General features: G+C 37.2%; 1 protein-coding gene across 1 annotated transcript in view; it reads left to right on the forward strand.

Annotated features, from left to right (window-relative positions):
* The window catches only part of LOC127578670 (brefeldin A-inhibited guanine nucleotide-exchange protein 2-like), a 69,771-nt gene that overhangs the window by 13,140 nt on the left and 37,399 nt on the right, over positions 1 to 19,232 (forward strand). The window contains exons 6-14 of the mRNA XM_052030934.1: positions 1,687 to 1,948; positions 3,389 to 3,478; positions 5,580 to 5,752; positions 7,809 to 7,942; positions 9,856 to 10,090; positions 11,268 to 11,367; positions 12,044 to 12,183; positions 14,120 to 14,228; positions 14,402 to 14,603. Of these exons, the coding sequence (XP_051886894.1) occupies positions 1,687 to 1,948; positions 3,389 to 3,478; positions 5,580 to 5,752; positions 7,809 to 7,942; positions 9,856 to 10,090; positions 11,268 to 11,367; positions 12,044 to 12,183; positions 14,120 to 14,228; positions 14,402 to 14,603 (1,445 nt within the window). The remainder of the gene's footprint in view (positions 1 to 1,686; positions 1,949 to 3,388; positions 3,479 to 5,579; positions 5,753 to 7,808; positions 7,943 to 9,855; positions 10,091 to 11,267; positions 11,368 to 12,043; positions 12,184 to 14,119; positions 14,229 to 14,401; positions 14,604 to 19,232) is intronic.

A 19,232-nucleotide genomic window follows, 5' to 3' on the forward strand; every position in this document is an offset into this window, starting at 1 on the left:
ACCATCTTCCAGTTCAGTCAACTTGAACCAGTTGGCATATTTCATTTTTGTCCTGGCCACATACACCAATCTTAGAAACATTGTTCAGGTACTGGTCATCCCATGATCTTGATTGGGAAAGTGATGTGAATGCAAGGAATGAATTGTTTCTTATGATTTGTCATTTGGGAAGAGAGGCAGCATCCTTTAAGCATGCAGGAAATTGCTTTCCCAAAAGATGTGAAGTTTGCTTTCTTGTCATGATAAACTATTGAAAATATTTTTTTCATTTATCCAAGCTATGTGAAGAATTCCTTTGTTTTGTATGAAACATCATCATGCACGACACAAGTGGAACACTGTATTAGCAGTTGTTTGTAAAAATGCTCCAGTTACTGTTTAACAACCTTGGTTTTCCTGTTGAACATTTTGCACATAGCTTGTTCTTCAGGCATTGTTTCTTTCTCCCTAGCACTTTATCAGAATTTTGAAGTGTACTTGAGCTGCAGTGTCATGACTGAGGAGCAATTTTCATTTTAAAGTAATGATTTGATTTGAGGAATGAACATGCAGCACTGAGCGTAAGTCACTTGTGACAATATGAAGGTATAATTTCTAAGTCTGAATGTTCTGGTCCAGTTTCCTGTGCATAATTTATCACTGCTCTTAAGAATGTTAAACGTTCATGTCCGCAAAATAGATTCTATATGCTTGTTTCTTGGGCAGATGGACAATGGAGTGTGCACACAATGCCTGCAATATTAATACCATGTTTAATTGTTTTAAACAGGTTTTTTTCCGATTAGTTCTGAATATGCAGGATATTTTTTTTAAATGTGTTGGAATTGGAGGCACTTTGCTTCATGAAATAGCCATTTTCTAACTTTAATATCATTGGCTCAAGTTCAGGTTAAATCAATTTGAGGTAATGTGGGCCAGGAAGCAGAGCTGGAGATTTGAATTGAACTTTAAATTAATTATGCATCATTGTTTGAAATAAAACACTGATCAAAATAGCTGTGATAATTCTGTGATGTCTTTCAGAGTAATAGAATTATACAGCACTCATCCGTGCTGACCTGGTTGCTTACCTGAGCTTGTCCTATTTGCCTGTATTTGGCCTATATCCCTCTAAACTTTTCTTATCTATGTACCTGTCCAACAGTCTTTTTGATGTTGTAGTTGTAGCTGCCTCTCCCACTTCCTCTGGCAGCTCATTCCACAAACCCACTGTGGAAAAACTTTCCTCTCATGACCCCTTTAAATCTTTCCCCTTAAATCTATGCCCTCTAGTTTTTGAATCCCCTACCCTGGGACAAAGACTATGACCATTCACCTTGTCTATACCCCTCATGATTTTATATACCTCTATAACATTGCCCCTCAACCTCCTATCCTATGCTTTAGGGAAAAAAGCCCCAGTCTCTCTTTAAGTCAATTAGGAATTGGCTTTTTAAATACAGCTGACTTGTAATAGAAAATGATGCTTCTGCTTTGCCGTGCCTTTTATAACATTTCTTAAAAATTGTTTTGTTAACCAACTGTATCAAGCACAGCACCATCAATAATGCTTTTGCAATATGAGTAGAACTTGATCTTTGCATAAGATTTCCTTATGCCAGGAAGATTTGTTTCAACATCTCTTGGAAAATTATCCTACAGTGATAAACTTATCCCTCTGAAAGATGACCATGTCTTGTTTTAAAGGTGCAAGAGGCTAAAGACCTCGAGAAAAGCAGGCAACATAATCTTCATCAATCATCTGGACCGCACAGTTTGGTTGGATCTCCACAACTTGATCAGATAGAAGAATGTTCCAGCAAAATGATTGCTGCTGAGAGTGAAGCAGACCAAATAAATACGATGCAAGAGGAAACACAGATTGATTGTGTAAAAATAGAAAATGGAACAATGGCAGTCCACACAGAAGATGACGATATGGAGTCTGATCATTTTTTGGATACTGCAGGTGTTGATATTTATTCATAGGCTTTGCTTTAGAAACTATAATTTGGGACCATCTGAAACATTCTGAGATCTGCTGAGCAACAAAATTTAGTTATGGGTGAAGATGACTGCGAAGAGTGTACTTTGACTGAACATGTCCTGAATAGTTCAGTATCATTTGATTATACTTATTATTCCCAAGGAAATGGAACACGTGCAAGTAGCAGACATAATTGTAATCTGGGAGATGGATTCTCATTTAAACATGGTATTGGTAATTTCTGTTTGTAGCAGAAACAGAGGTTAAGATTTGCAATTTGCTGCAGGAATTGTGCTGCAGGAATAAATTTGTGCTGCCATTAATGATATGCTTCAAATCCTCAATATGCATAATTTCTGTTTGTAGCAGAAACAGAGGTTAAGATTTGCAATTTGCTGCAGGAATTGTGCTGCAGGAATAAATTTGTGCTGCCATTAATGATATGCTTCAAATCCTCAATATGCAATGTTATTTAAGTAGCAATACTCTCCTTGAGTTTTTGTTGGCATTAAACTTTTCAGTTGCAATTTTTATCCTTGGATAGATCTTTAAATTTGCCCTAGTCACAGCCTCAGTTGTTGGTTACCCAATACACTGACGTATGTCTGCTATATTAATTTTGAAGCCCTGAAATTTATACATGAAAGTTAATATTCAGGCCTTAAGGACATCATCTCGCCCTATAACTGAACTAATCCAGTCCAAACAACATCCTAGTGAATCTCCAGTACAACAATGTCCTTCCTGTACTGTGGCAGAACTGCACACAATACCTAAGTGCAGTCTTATCAGTATTTTATAAAGTTGTAACATCACCCCCAAACTTCCATATTCTATGCCCTAATCTCTGAAGGCAAGCATGCCATGTGTCAACACCACTGTATTTACTTGTGTTGCCATTTTCAAGACAAGATCAGATATCTTATTAGTCACATGTACATCAAAACACAGTGAAGTGCACCTTTTGCACAGTGTTCTCGGAGCAGCCCACAAGTGTCACCATGCTTCCAGTACCAACATAGCACGCCCACAACTTCCTGACCAGTACGTCTTTGGAATGTGGGAGGAAACCCATGCAGTCATGGGGAGAGCGTACAAACCCCTTACAGACAGCGGCCGGAATTGCACTTGAGTTGCTGGCGCTGTAGTAGCATTATGCTAACCGCTGTTGTTCATCGACATCCCTTGATGTCCAACCCCTATTTGATATCCCAAAATGCATCCCCTCACACCAGTTTACTTTTGTGCATTGTAGATAAATGACATATAATAGCATCCATGTTTTTAATTTGTGTGCCACTTCAGAATTCCAATATTATTTTACTTTTGGGTGCTAAAATGAACATTTTGTGTACTTTGGTATTTTGTTTTGATCAAAGTTTTTGGGTACTGTATACTCTAAATGTTTTTGTTTAACTTTAGGCAATTTTGATGAAAGTCATGAAGAAAATGTGAACGTGGAAGAGATCGTGGGACAAATATTGGAGGAATTGGTGGCCGTAGTGACGAGAGGTAATTCAAGAGATCTTGAAACTATTTTAGCTTGGTTTTGTGGATGATGCTAATTGATCCACAGCAACACATTATGATAGGAGCATGTAAGACAAACTTGTTTTCCCCTCTGGATAAAATCCTGAGCATTCATTTGTCATTTTCTGGTTGTTAGGTACACTTTCATGAGTGGGCAGGTTGCTTTTTTTTCACAGGCAATATAAATTAGTTTATAAGTTGTTGCCCAACCACTGATCAGCTTTAAAGCAGCCAGTTCAAGATTAGCAGAACTCTTAAGTGGCCACTTCCCATTACCTTCAGCTGATCTGTTGTCATTTAGAGCCAGAAATGGATCAGAATAAATTAAGGAAATGGAGAGTAAGATATCCTTGGCAACTAATTATTTTCAATAGATCAATGTAAATTTTGTGTTTTCATCAACTTGGTTTAGAGCTGAATGCCCAATGTAAAAAAAAATCAGATACCCAAAGGCATAAATTTGTATGTATGAGGTACTTCAAAACAGATATTACACGAGTTCAGCACATTTTTACGAGCAGATTGTATAAGGAATGATAAATGCCTAATGTTTGAGTGGGCAACTTTTTAAAAACAGAACAGATTGGTATTCATCAAGTCACTCAGACTTATGGGAAGAACAAAAGAATGAACTTTTCAGGTCATTGATCTGTTCATTAGGTGGCATCCTGATAAAATGTTTTTGAAAAGTTTTTCTGCACAATTGCTGCCTGAACTACCAAACAATTTTATCTTTTCCTGTTCATCTCAGATTTCATATTTTCATGTAAACTGGTACTTTTTTTTCTTAATAAGTTGTGGATACTCTTCAGGCCAATATTTCTTGCCCATTCCTAATTCATCTTAAACTTAGTAGCTTTCTGCACTGTTTCAGAGGTTAATGAAATGAACCATATTATGATAGAGAGCATGGAAACAAGCCCTTTGGGCCAAAATCGATGCTGCTAAGATATCCAAATGAGCTAGTCCCGTTTGCCTGCGTTTGGTCCATATCCTTCTAAACGATTGTGCTATCCATGTACATTTCCATATGTCTTTTAAATATTGTAATTATATCAGCCTCCACAACTTCATCTGGCCACTCGTTCCATATAGCCATCACCCTCTGTGTGACAAAGTTGCCCCTCGGGTCCTTTTTAAATCTTTCCCCTATCACATTAAGTTTATGTCCTCTAGTTTTAGGCTCCCCTACCTTGGAGATAAAGACTGACCATCTATCTTATGTATGACCTATCTAGTCTCTCCTCAATAACTCAAGCCCTCTAGTCTCAGTAATGTTCTTGTGAATCTTTTTTGCATCATTTCTAACTTAATGACATCCTTGTAGCTGGGCAAGCAAAACTGCACAATACTCCAAGTGTGGTCTCACCAGTGACTTGTACAGTTACAACATGATGTACCAACTCCTGTACTCAATAGCCTGACCAATGAAGGCAAGCAGACCAAACACTGCCTTCCCCACACTGTCTGCCTGTGTCACCACTTTTGGGGAACTATGTTCTACAAGACCCCTGCAGGGCCCTACCATTTACTGGCAAGTCCTGTCCTAGTTTAACTTGCCAAAATGCAATAACTTGTACCTGTTGGAGTTAAATTCTATCCAGCATTCCTTAGCCTTCTTCCCTGATTCATCTAAATCCGATTGTAATTTTGGATAACCTTTTTCACTGTCCACCATATCACCAATTTTAGTGTCATCTGCAAACTTACTAACCATGCTACCCATGTTCTCCAAAATTGGTTAGTATGAATGACTAACAACAGTGAATCCAGAGTCGCACACTTGGTGCCAGCAGCAGGTTTTTGTCATAGAAATGTAAGGGTTAACCAGGTTTTGTGATAATATAGTCGTTTCATATAAGATGTGCATTTAAATCTTAATTACTGGAATTTAATTTCTTCTGCTTTTGTGATTGGATGTGAAGTCATGTCTCTATCAGTAGTCTTCTTGCTGCTTGTCTACTAATTTGCCCCTTAATTCTGTTGTCCCCACTTTTCCCCTGGCATGCACAATTATTCTTCAGTTGTTGAATAAGCTGCATACAAAAATCATTTCTGTTAATGGAAACTTTGTTTTCTTAAGAGGCAGAATTAAAAAATGATGAAAATGGAACTCCAGAGACATCTTCACAAAACCAAGTTGCTGCTGAAAGTAGTGAAAACCTGAAAACTAATGGCATCCCTGAAGAATCACTTCAAGTACATGATAGCAGTTCAATAACTGATAGAAAATGTGTACCAGATTGTGATGTCCAGGTAAAGAACCAAGAAGTGTCTCATTGGAATCCAAAGCAAGCTCTTTGTCCAAGGATTTCAATGAATTTTTTTTTTACTGTTTCTTTGCTAGAGATGTAGTTCTGTCTGGTATGTTTTCTTTAGAAAGACATGCAAATGTAACTTTGCATCATTTTGGCCTGAGTTAAAGCAAAAAAAAAAGGTACATGGTACAATTGGGGAACAGCAGGAATGGATAGTTTTCTTATTGTAAATTATATTATCTATACACAAAGTTCTGATAATATTGTGCTATCCTGTTCTCTTCCATGTGTGCAGTGCTCAAATCTTATAAATTCAAAATTGGGCACTTACCCTGCCAATGACATGAGGCCCCAGTCAAATGTACGTCTATATATTTGCAGTTTTGGTGTGGGGCAAGTGAATTTTGAAGAAATTTAGAATTAATTAAATCCTGTAGAAACTTGCTTTTAAGTCGAGCAGTTGCAGTTTGAGCATACAAGCATTACTTCTAGTATGGGATCCCTGTCAAGAATTTTCCAAAAACTAGCAATTGTTTTCTGGTATTCTCATGATGGGATCTACTTCTGTTGTTGATAGATTCAAATACTTGCAATGATTTTCTAGCATCTAAAATTGCTAAATAATTTCTAGGCAAGCTTTGCAGTGGTTGTAGAAAATTCTCTGAGAAAGCTTATGATTTAGTTGATGGCTTCATTTTTCTAACTTTGAATTGTCTTAAATGGCATCAGAACCTGATGCTTGTCATGTTGCCTTTTTGTATTTCAAACTGGCCCATTCTTGTTCTCATGATCATATTCCATCTTAATGTACATACATTTCTGCACAACTTTGTAATCTCATCGCAGTGTACTGTTTAAACTGCTGCTTCCTGTTTGCTAATTCTTGGTTCAGCCTTTTAAAGCTCTTTCATTTGGGTGAGCATGTTCAGTCTGCAGAGCCAACCCTGAATTCCCTAATGAGATCACTTCACTTCTCCATCTCAGTCCCATTTGACCTATCCATCTGTGGCCTCCTGCACAGTTAAAATGCGGAATAGAATCTTGTTTTCCATCTGGACTCTTAATGAATGCGGCAGTCTGTAACATTGAGACACGAGATTCTGCAGATGCTGGACTCTGGAGCAACATGCACAGAATGTTGGAGGAACTCAGAAGGCCAAGCAGCATCTACGGAGGGAAACTAACAGTCGACGTTTTGGGTCGAGACCCTTCAGGATTGATTAAGGGTCTTGACCCGAAATGTCAACTGTTTATTTCCCTCCATAGATGCTGCCTGACTGAGTACCTCCAGCACTTTGTGTGAGAGTCTGTATTGTTGGCTGTTTTTCTTTATACTTGGCCTTATCTGTTTGGCATTCCCTATTGCTGTGCATTTGATGGAGTTTGCATTCCTTTTTGTGTTTTCTTTCTCTTTGCCAAATTATTTCATCAACAGGTTATGTCCTTTGTTCCGTTTATCCATCCCCACCCATTTTGTAACATCAACTTGTTTTCTTTTTTTCCCAGTTCTGGTGAAATGTCTTCAGCTTGAAATGTCAATTCCACAGATGCTGCCTGACATGAGTATTTCCAGCATTTTTCTGTTTTTATTTCAGACTTGTGGCAGTGCAGTTTTTGGTTGTCATTTAATTGATCCCTTTTCATGAAATTCAGTAGCATATGCTGACCTGAAGTCTGGTCGTTAGTCTAATATATTCTTGGCACGGCCCATTCAGCATTATGTTTATCCCCTGGATATGTTGTGATTTTTGCCTTTCATATCCATTTTACAGTTTTGTTTAAAATTTACTTGGGCAAAAAACAAGTTAAAAGATAATTTAATTTTAGCACCACACTATTAGTTCTCACAATGTTTAAAATCTCCTCTAAAACAATAAAGCCTGTTCCTTTACATCTCCAGTTTGGAAAATATTAAAAATGATTGAGATTAAAATGCATTAATTTCTAAATAACGAGTAAAGTTGTTGGTTATTTAAGAAATGTATTAAGAAAAAACTGGGTAATCTAACTGAAGCGGTTGTATTTAATGTATCACATTTTCCTTTTGGTTCTAGGAAACTGAAGCTTTAGTACCGCCACCTGTCAATGCTAAATTCTCCCACATTTTGCAGAAAGATGCATTTTTGGTTTTCAGATCACTTTGTAAGCTTTCTATGAAGCCATTAAGTGATGGACCTCCTGATCCAAAGTAAGTGCATTTCATGATGTTTGAAAAAAACTAATCCGACATGGAGTGTTGTGTAAGTATTTGTCTTGTGGTTCAAGAAGACACTTCATTCACAAAATTGGTGGGGAAAATAGTGGAGTATTAATTTATGGTTATTTAGCACATTGTGGGAGGACTATGTCTTGAGTTCCATTTCTCTGCAATACTACAAAATTGTGTCTGCCACCCTTAACTTTGAAAGTACAAGAAAACTGGCAACCTTGCTGCGAGTTCCTCATTCAAATTCATCGCATGTTATCAAGTTGCTGAGTTAAGTCTGTTTATGCAAATGATTGTTCCCATTTCCATTTAAAGATAATTTATAGTCTTGACATGAAATTTGGCCTTTTAAAGTCGAGTAAGGCATGAATCAACCTGTGGAATCTTTGTGACTTATTCCAGCTGATTGTGGATTTTGTTTTGGAACTTTGCATTTCCTTGTTGTATGTCTGGCAGTATTGTTTACATAGTATTTCGGTTTGCATTTTTGTTTGTGTTGCAAGGTAATAATTTTATTGATTGACAAATGATGTGACACTCAATATCACATGTACATTTGTACAAATACCCTGCTATTTATTCATGGATGACTCCTAAATGACCATAATAACAATTTACAATCCCTTTGTGTTTGGGATGTTTTCAATTTAAAAAAAATTGCTGGAAGCACTTGGCAGATCAGGCTACATCTGTGAAAAGAGACATGGAGTTCATGTTTCAGGTTGAAGATCCTTAATCTGATTTAGATTTTACTTTTGTCCCTTTTTTTGCTCCTTTGGGTTTTTCATTCTAATTATTCCTGTTCCTCATTTGACTTAGACTTAAAAGTTAAGATACAGGGAATGAAATTTAGTCCTTCTGTTTCTCTCCTTCAACCCTCCTTTTTAAGCTATGCTTCCACTCCAGTTCTGAGGAGGGAAAAAATTGCCTGTGTAGAAATTCTTGTAGTAAGCAGTGGCAGTTGCACCCCAGCAGCTACATGCTTGCAGTGGAGCAGGGTCTTGGTCTAATTGCAAGGAAGTCCAAGAGAATTGGAGGCCAAGCTTTGCTGCCCACACCTAGAAGTCGAGTACACATGGAATGTGGGTAGATGTACTGAGGGGTGTAGACTCTCGCAGACCATGGAAGAGCAAGACTATGTTGCCCACATTCTTACCACCCTTCCTCACACCTCCCCTGAGACGTTCCAATCCATGTCCCCTCCCCTTCCCCTCCCTTCCCTTGCAGGTTGCAGCTGGAGAGTTGGGGTGAAGGGTGGGAGGCCAAGGGTGATGAGGGGAGTGGGAGAGGAAAGGAAGGGGCTAAAGGTAAACAGATGCGTGAGGTGGTGGGAGGGGGGGGCGGAATCTGAGAAGGTGGAAAGATTGACCTTTCCACATCATTGTTTGTATTGCTGTGCCATTATCTGCGTTTTTCAGCAATCTATAAGTTGCATATGGTATCAGAAGCATAAGCAAATACATCTACTTCATTTGACCTGTAGTAGGTGCAACATTTTAGCACTTGATGGACCTATTTTGGTTACTTAAAGGCCTTTGAACTTATGAGTTGTCTATGAAACTAGATTTGACTTCGTGGTCAAATTCTGTCATTGACTGCATGAAACCAGCTAATCAGTTTCTTCAGAAATGTAACTTTAACATCTTTATCATTTGTGAATATAGGAAAGATGAGAAACAGTGTAATTTGGTGGGAATTAATTGAACTGATGCTTTCTTTAAAAAAAAATCATTGTATTCAGGGGGAAAAAAAATCATGCTTTGCATGCCTTTTTGAGGTTAGCCAAAAGTTTTACAAAATAATATGAGAAAAAATGTCAGAATTTGATATGATATTTAATCATAATATGCGAAGTCTTTTTATAATTTCTTATCTCAAATATTTTTGTTTTCAAGGTCTCATGAGCTGCGGTCAAAAATAATTTCACTGCAGCTTCTTTTGTCAGTCCTTCAAAATGCTGGCCCGGTCTTCAAAACAAATGACATGTTCATCACTGCAATTAAGCAGTACCTTTGTGTGGCCTTGTCCAAAAATGGAGTCTCTGGTGTGCCAGATGTCTTTGAACTCTCACTTGCTATTTTCCTCACTCTGCTTTCGCACTTCAAGATTCACTTGAAAATGCAAATTGAGGTATGACTTCAATATCCATAAAGTAAAAAATTGAAGACGAACTTTTGCAGGCATGTTTGTGTGGTCAAAATAAATGACTGGCATATCTATGTATTTTTCTTTTGCAGTAATGTAGTCATAATATCATCTAATTCCCAAAAAGCTGCCAATGTGGCACATTGTTGGATTTAAAAACAGAAAACTTCACTTGGCTATGTGGAGTTATCTGACCAGTCAGTACAAGTTATCAGACATTTTTTTTTCAGATCACTGGTTTCCACATTCCTGACTAATATACTGATTATTAAAAATGACAATTAAGAACTGAATTTAAAATAAGTATTTTGTAACATAGAGTTAAACACAGAGGGGGATGCAAAATTTCTAATTACTTCAGCACCTATGTTGGAAATATTCCCATTATCTTTTTATGTTGAAAAAAATTCCAATAACGCTAACAAAAAGAATAGATGATATTAGAAAGACTGATATAATAGATCGCTTTTGGCAAAAATTTGGATTTTTTAAAAATTGCATGTCTATTATTCCATAAGTGAGGAAAAAATGAGTGGAAAGTTAACTGCTTTAAACTTTGTGCAACCCATGGTGCAAAATAAAACATACTAACTGAAACCTCATCTCAAAATAATGGACTGTCATGACCAAACAGTAGACTTGGCGGAATTCCGAAATAAATTCTCTTACCTCTGCTATTTCTATCGGCAGCTTGCTTCTCAAAGCAGCACTGAATTTGCATCTGCCCAGGAAGGTTGTTTAATTTGTGGCGTTTGTTATGATGCAGTGGTCCATTCTTGAGTTGCAACTGGCCACCAACTTTATTCACAACTCGGTTGAATTCCTTCCTTGGTTTCTATCTAGCTGACTTTACTTTAGTGTCTCCTAAATTAGGCAAACCTTTAAATGTAACTTCTGTAGTTGAAGTTGTTTGCATAATGAGTGCTTTTCATTCTTGCGTATTAGGAAAATGAACTGCAACAAATCTTGATCCATTTGAAAAATTGTGCCTAATTTAGATGTTTCACGAAGGTTTTCTGTGGGTCCAGGTGTATTGTGTTTTGGTCTATTGTAGAATCGATTATTTAATCAAGCATATAAAAATGTTGATAATTGTCAAATTTGACAGGTTTATGGTTTCACGAACAAGAATCATTAACCTCTGTCTTCTTCAATTAAACAGGTTTTCTTTAAAGAAATTTTTCTGAATATTTTGGAGACATCCAGAAGTACCTTTGAGCATAAGTGGATGGTCATTCAGACACTGACCAGAATTTGTGCAGGTTATATCTTGTAATGCTTTCCAACTTTGAATTCTAGTTTGGGTTGTGACCAGTATTTCAAGGTTAAGATTAAGATATTGCAAGATTTTATTTTGTGTATTTAATTTTCACATCTAATAGTCAAAATAACATAAAACATTGGAGGTGATGCACAATCTTTTTTATGTAAATACTGTCCTCCTTTTGAAAGTGTTGATATTTGGTCCAGTACACTGTATGCAATAAAATTACACTTTCTCTTAATTGGAATTTGTCTCACTTGAAATGAAGTAGTGTATTTGCCTTGAGAAAGATGAATACGTCTCAAAGAAAATCTCATACCCTTCATCATTAATAAGGCCACTTCTACTTTTTGAACTGTACAGAAAAAAGCAGAATCCATATACAATGCCTTAGTTTAAAAATCCAGATATCATTTGGCACTTTTGTTCTATCCGCGGTGTACCTCATAAGTATTGTACTGCAGAGTATACTGAACCTGATCCTTGATTCTGAATATTTGTAGTCATTATTGAAAATATGGATCTGAAGAAACTATTTAAATTGAAAGTGCAGATCTTGAAAAATTAATGGCATGCTTGTTTAGTTTTGGAAGATGGCTTCTAAAAAGAAAAGCACAACATGGGGAGATGGTGGCATTTGAGAAAGATTAAACTTCCTTCTCTTCATATTACAGATGCTCAATGTGTAGTTGATATTTATGTGAACTATGATTGCGATTTAAATGCTGCAAATATATTTGAGCGCCTTGTAAATGACTTGTCAAAAATTGCTCAGGGGCGAAGTGGTCAAGAATTGGGGATGACACCTCTTCAGGTAAACTGACTTTTACAATGTTGTCACATTTACACAAATGTCATAATCCCAATCCAGCAATCAGATGTTGAAGTTAAATTTGCCTAATTCTACTGGGAAGAATACATTCTTTGGGTTAATTAATTGTTCTGCACAATAAAGGATTGCAGGCAACTGCTGAGTTCTGACTGTTCAGGTTATGGAAATTGGCTCTTAAAGAATTTATGTTGGGGTGAATATTAAACACACAATGCGAAAGAAAGAACAAATTTTGTCTACTTTTTTTCAACTCTCATTTCTCGACAATTGGAGTTGTACTTATATAGCCTGTTTGGTTCATTTTGCTGTCTCGCATACCCCCCTCCCACCCCCCGAGCTTCAAATATCTGAAACAGCCAGCAAGTTTAAAAGCAAGTCGTAAACCTAAGCAGCCAACGAATATGTCTCCATTTAAACTGAAGGCTCAGAAGTGATGAGCAACTGCAGTCACTTGTCACTTGTGTCTCCAAATGCAGCTGCTGGTCACTTAAAGGATTTTCTTTAGAAACTGAAAAGGCGATCTCTTTAATGTCTGCACCCACCCCCCACCCTCCACCCCCCCACTGTGAGCCAGCTGCTGTGCTGCTCATCATTGCTGTTGAGAGTAAAACATCCTTTCGGAACGCACCTCCACATAAAACATGGGATTCAATAGGTGATAGGGTTTTGCATTACAGACAGTTTTCTTGGAACCTCACTGCTCCATAATGCAGGGCTTGCCTGTGTAACAAAATAGGACTTTTCTTAAATTTGGGTATCTCCAAATGAGGATTGTATATAAATGATACTAAGGGGACAAAACATCAGGGGGGTATTTTGCTCCTCTGGCATAAGAAGTTATGATTGGAACCACACCTTTTAGCCATTAAATCTTGCACAAGTCCAAGGCTTCTGTGCATGCACTGCCAGATGTGGAGTCTGAAACTTGGAGTAACAGATGATGCTGTATCCATTGTTATGGTGCATTGCTGGACTCCACATCCCACACAGTCTGTATAATGCCGTGAAATCGCCAATCAGGTCTTGTATCATATTGCCTTGGACATCCTATTGATTTCAGTGGGGATTCTGTGCTTGTGGATTGGTGTTGGTGGGGTTTAAAGGGGAAGGTCCAATTTTTGCAATGTTTAAAATTTTGTTTCAGTACAACTTTAAGTGTTTGCTTTTGTTTTGAATTTAATTACTAGTTTTAAGTGTCTCTGAATGTCAGAGTTTAAGTTTGTTTGAAAGCCTTAATAGGTTTTTACAAGAGGCAAGCTTCACTATAGCTTTTCCTTTTGTCAAAGCCCGTTGAAGAAGGTGTCTCCACATTATGCTGGCTGAGACTTCGTTTCCATTGGGACTGATTTGTGGGTGTGGACACCCAGTAAGTGGGCATTCCACATCCAAAGTAGGTCAGTGGATTCATTGATGGCAGGTTGTGGTCGGAAAGATCTGATTTCTGGTTGTATTTCTTCTGTGAGACCATTTTACTCAATAGAAACTACAAGTTCAGTCATTTCCCAAATGTTGCCAATTATACTTTCATCTGCTCTTCCCAGTGTAATTTAGTATTTAAGAGGGAGAGGCCTGTCCATATGTTTATAGAGTTATAATATTCATGCTAAATGTTGAGCAAGTACCATGGTTGAGCTTTTTGCTGATTAATAGCTTAAGTGTAAATGTTTTCAGAAGCAAGTTGTATCTGAAGATTTATTTTTCTTGGGGCCACAAGCACAAAATGTATCGCTTTCTGATATTGTAGCTTTTAAGGGAATACTTTGTGTTTTAAAACAAAATGTAAGTCTTTATTATTTTAAACCTTGTTCTGAATATGAGCTGGTCTGAAAAGCAGAAAGTGATTCAGGTTTATGGATTTTCTAGAGCTTCCATTTGTCTTTTAAATGTACTGAGCAGATACTACTTATCTACCCTCTAGGAGCTGAGTCTTAGAAAGAAAGGATTAGAGTGTTTGGTTTCCATCCTGAAATGCAAGGTTGAATGGAGTAAAGATTTGTATATAAATCCAAATCTGCAGTCCAATCTTGGTAGGTTTCTAAAATGCATGAATATTTAATTATTTACTTTCTACAATGTAAAACCTAAAATGGTACTTCTATGAAATTTTAAGTTTTAGATTTTTAAGTTATGTTTACAATTTCTAAACTGAAGTTGTCAAATAGTGCGACTGAAATATCCTTTGTTTTTGTAAATTGTACAGGCCAGGAGAAGCCATCTGAACAAGATAACAGTGAAAGCAAGCGTGCAGAAGCAGCACGCAGACGAGGAAGTACAAATTCCTTTGATTCGACAGTATCATCTGGTGTTGGGAGTGTTGGTGCTCAGACATCAGCAGCAGATGATCCTGAACAATTTGAAGTCCTGAAGCAACAGAAGGATATTATAGAACAAGGAATAGATTTGTGAGTTATCAAATATAATGACATCAGTAGAATATTTTTTATGCAGTTTTGTGTATTATCAAGTTGACAAATATCTGAGCCACTGTCCATTATGTTGCCAGCAGCCACTATCAACTTTATAAATAGAGAGTGTGAGTAACTAATTGGCTGCTATTGTTTAGACTATTAGGCAGAATTAGTCATTTGGCATGATAAAATAATCATGCTGAGTCTCGCACCACAGCCCAGAATTTAATAAAATGATTTCGTTGGCAGGTGCTAATTTACACGTGTCCCTGGAGCGGAATTATCCTGTAAATCACGTTGACCTGTGCCCTGAGCACAAAATTAATATTAAAATTTACCCCAACAATAGAAGCCAAACTTGTGCCTTTTCAGTCAGTCAAGTCTTTGTGTGTGGAAGTTAATTTTGAAAACCTCAAACTGCTGTGTATCGACAAAAGTATAAACCAAACTTTTCTCTATGCAATTTACACAAGTGCACACAATTTAACACAAAACCTCAAGAAATATCAAGACCTATAGAATAAATAGAGTTTTTGTTAGCAGTAACTTTTACTAAGCATTTAAAGAGGCTCTTCTGTATTAAACCTTTCTTAATACTGAAAGCTGAATAATATTTTAAGTAGTTTGCTATTGGTTTATAAAATTTTCAATTTAAAATCCGGTTGGAGACTGACTAAAAAGATTGTTTTTGTTAATATCAGTTTCAGCCATACAAAACAGCTGCATCGGGTTATTACTTAAATTATTTCAAGCATTTTTTTTCTCACTGGCAATCTTTGTTAAAAGTATTTTAAATGATCCCTCATTTGCATTTGTTTATGGGGAATTTTACTTTGATATGCAAATGAGCTTGAATGGAAACTAGAGTAAAATTGGACTTGAAAGCTTGGAAGGTTTGTGCTTAAGGTTTGGGCTAACGTTTTTTGCTTTGAGTGCAAACCATTAATAATAAGGGAAAGGAAGATAAATTTAAGTAGATTAAAAACAAAAAAAAATCAGAAAATTGACTTCATAAACAGTTGTGTTTAAAGTTTTGGGTTCTAAATAACACTTGGGACTGGTGCCGGACTGGCAGATTTTCCTAGCAATTGGATGTTTTTCTTCAATTAATCAGTCATCATTTCAAAATCTTTTAATTCATTTTTGTTTGAAAATCAGTACAGTGATACAATAAATTTTCCAGTGAACACAGCAAGTTTCAAGGGAGCACAGGAAACGGAAGCAGGCGGGTTTAAAGACAGAACGAACAAGGGCAATGTTAGAGGGACCACAGGAATTGGCACCCTGTGAGGGATTTGAGAATAATCAGATAACAGGTTATCTGAGTTTTGCTTTACCGTTGACGCACTCTTTGCAACTGTAACACAATATTCTGCATTGTTTTCTTTCTTTTTGTGTTACCTTGATGTACTTTCATACGGAGTGGTCTGTCTGGCATACAAACAAAGGCTTTTCACTGTATCTCGGTACATGTGACAATAATAAACCAGCTACCAAAGTTTTCAGAAAATTGTGATCCCGAGAAGCTTTGTATCTTTACTTTTTCTGAAAAGGGTTATGCTAAATAATGCTTGGTTGACTGTCTGCCTGACTCCTTTCAAATGTAATTCTCTTGAATGAAGCTAATATCATGATCAGTCTGTAACAATGGTATTGAGTTATTAGTCCCTATGGCAAATATTGGTGGAGAGCCATGTGTGTCTCCATATTGACCTAAATTTAAGATCCAAGATCCCCTTACCAGCTCAATCTGGTTTTGTGACAATATTTCACTTTAGGTTGGCTTCAATCTGCATTTTAGTTACCTGTCTTCTCCTGACTTTATTTTCAAGGCACTTTTTTTTGGTAAAATAAGCCTTTCATTTTAAATTTCAATAACCTTATCAATGTTTTTCCCTGCAGATTCTAAACCAATCCTTTGACTCAATTCTGGGAATGGAATTGTCAACTTTAAATGACAATTTATCAATTTTACTGTGCAATGTGGAGTAATTATTGTAAATATTATTTGCATGCAGTATGATGAATAATGAGCTTACATTTCTGAATGAAATTTATGCAATTTAGTTCTTAACAGCAAAATATGTTTTTTGCTTTTGTATATTTAACAAGTGTATTTTGTCACTGTTAATGTTTGAGGGAAACATTGCCATACACAAAGTAAGGTCGTGTGTTCTATTAAATCACAGAGCATGGAAAGAGGCCATTTGACCCAACTTGTCCACACTGACGAGTGGGCACCATCCCATTGCCCAGCACTTGGTCCATTGCCCTCTTTGCCTAAAGTGATTCAAGTGTTCATCTAGACACTTAAATGCTGTCAGTGACCCAACTTCAACCACTCTCTCAAGCAATGCATTTGAGGTACTTGCCACTCTTTAGATGACCTCCTCATATCCCCTCTGATGTGGGGAATAGTTACTGCAGTTTACCCTATTCATACTCATAATTTTATATACCTCAATCATGTCCTCTCTTAACTTCCTCTGGTCCAGGGAGAAAACACTTGGCTTCTCCGGTCTCTCCTCATAACTGAACTGCTCCATACCAGTGAACATCCTGGTGAATCTCTTCTGCACTATCACATCTTTCCTTTATCTTGGTCACCTGAACCATACACAGTACTCCAGCTGAGGTCTGACCAAGTTTTTTTTTAAAGTTGAAGCATAACGTCCCTAGTTTATTCCATGTCCCAACTGATGAAGGCCATATCCCATATTCCTTCCTAACAACTTAATTTACTTTGCCACCTTCAAGGATCAGTGGACTTGTACCATGAGGTCCTGCTGTTCCTCAATCTCCCTAAGATCCTGCTATTCATGGAGTATGTCCTAACCTCATTAGTGCTTGCAAAATGCATGACTGTACATTAGTTTGGATTAAACCCCATCTGCCAACTATTTTTTCAGCCAATTTCATTTGTGGATATTACAAGCAACAAGGGTACCAGCACTGATCCTTGCGGGACCCCAGTACTGACAGGCATCACCCTTTGACTCCTAAATCGAAACCAGATTACGGAGAAATATTTTGTTTTAAGATTAAGGGGAAATCCTAATCTACCTCTCTCTGCCTTAAAATGTTCAAAACCTCTGCTTCCAATGACCTTTGAGAAAGAGTTTCAAATCTCAATCATCTGAAAGAAGAAAAATCACTTTTTGTTTTAGTTGGATAACCCATTATTTCTAAATAGTGACCCCCCCCCCCCCACCCCAAGTTCCAGATCATTGCACAAGAGAAAATGTCTTCTCTATACCCACCCTGTTGAGACATTTTAAGATCTTGTGTGTATCTGTTAAATTCCTATCTCTTACCTGCAGTGGATTCGAGTCTGGTGTGTCCAACCCTTTGTCATGTGATGGCATGCTTATTGCAGGTATAAGACTCATAAATCTCTTGGAAGGCATTTAATTATTCTGTTTCCACTTAAAGGCAGTGAATTCCACATCTGTACTCTATACATTGAGTAAATTTAAGCTTTTCTTCACGTCCCCCTTGTATTATTTGTCCAAAATTTTCAATCTCTTTTTACTGGTCCTTGAACTAATAGCTTATGGAAATAGCTACCTGCAATATACCCTCTCTCTCCAGTCATGAATTTGTATCAAGTTGCCTCTCAACCATGCTTGCTTACTGGAGAACATACAGCTGAAATCTCTCATGCTCTTAAACCATTCTGTTAAATCTTTGGGTGCCCTTTATCCGACCTTCTTGAGGTTAAGTGATCACATTTCAAAGGAATACTTAAGTTGTGGCCTAACCATTAATTTTGCCATAGTTTTTATAACTTCACTAGTTTTGTACTCTTTATTGGTATGCCATACATTTTACTATCTGCTCTCTTAGCATGTTTTGACAATTTCTAAGGATTTATGTACATGTACACCTGTCCTTTTGTTCCTCTGTACCGTTTTAGAGCAGTGCCATTTGCTTTCATTTCTTACTGCTCTTTGTGTCTTCACATAGAACATTGCACTTGCCTGTATTAAATTTCATTTGTTATAAGTCTACCCACTCAGCCTGTCAACCTGTGTCATCTTGCAGGCTATATCTATGTTCCTTGCTGTATGCCACACTTTGGGTCACCTGCAGACTTGGAAATTTTACCCTGCAGACTCAAGTCAGTTACTAACATTTATTAGGAAGTAGTGGTTCCATCACTGACTGGTGGGAAACACCATGCTGAGTATTCTCTAGTCTGACAAGTGATAGTTTATTACTTTTCTCATCCTGTCTTGTAGCCAATGACCTATTCTTGCTGCTATTCACACTTGAATTTCACAGGCCTCAGGTTTGCTAATCAGTCTTTTGTATAGGACTTTTTAAGTGCCTTCTGAATATCCTCCAAATTATGTTAGTTTTGTATCCTACTGTTGTTTCATCAAATTTGTTACCTCAAAACATTTTGTTTATATAGTCAAACAATATTTCCCTTTAACACTTGTGTGTAGGCTTGCCTTCATCAACTTGGGCTTTTCCAAGTTCCTTCCAAGTAATGCTAAGTAACATTTGTTTCTAAATGCCTCCTCACAGTCAAGGTTAAGCTGACTGGCCTGCAGTTACTGTATGTCTTTGCACCCATTTTTCAACAAAAGTGGTAAATTTGCCATCTTCTGGTCCACC

Source organism: Pristis pectinata, chromosome 16 (assembly GCF_009764475.1).
Source record: "Pristis pectinata isolate sPriPec2 chromosome 16, sPriPec2.1.pri, whole genome shotgun sequence".
Lineage (NCBI taxonomy): Eukaryota > Metazoa > Chordata > Chondrichthyes > Rhinopristiformes > Pristidae > Pristis > Pristis pectinata.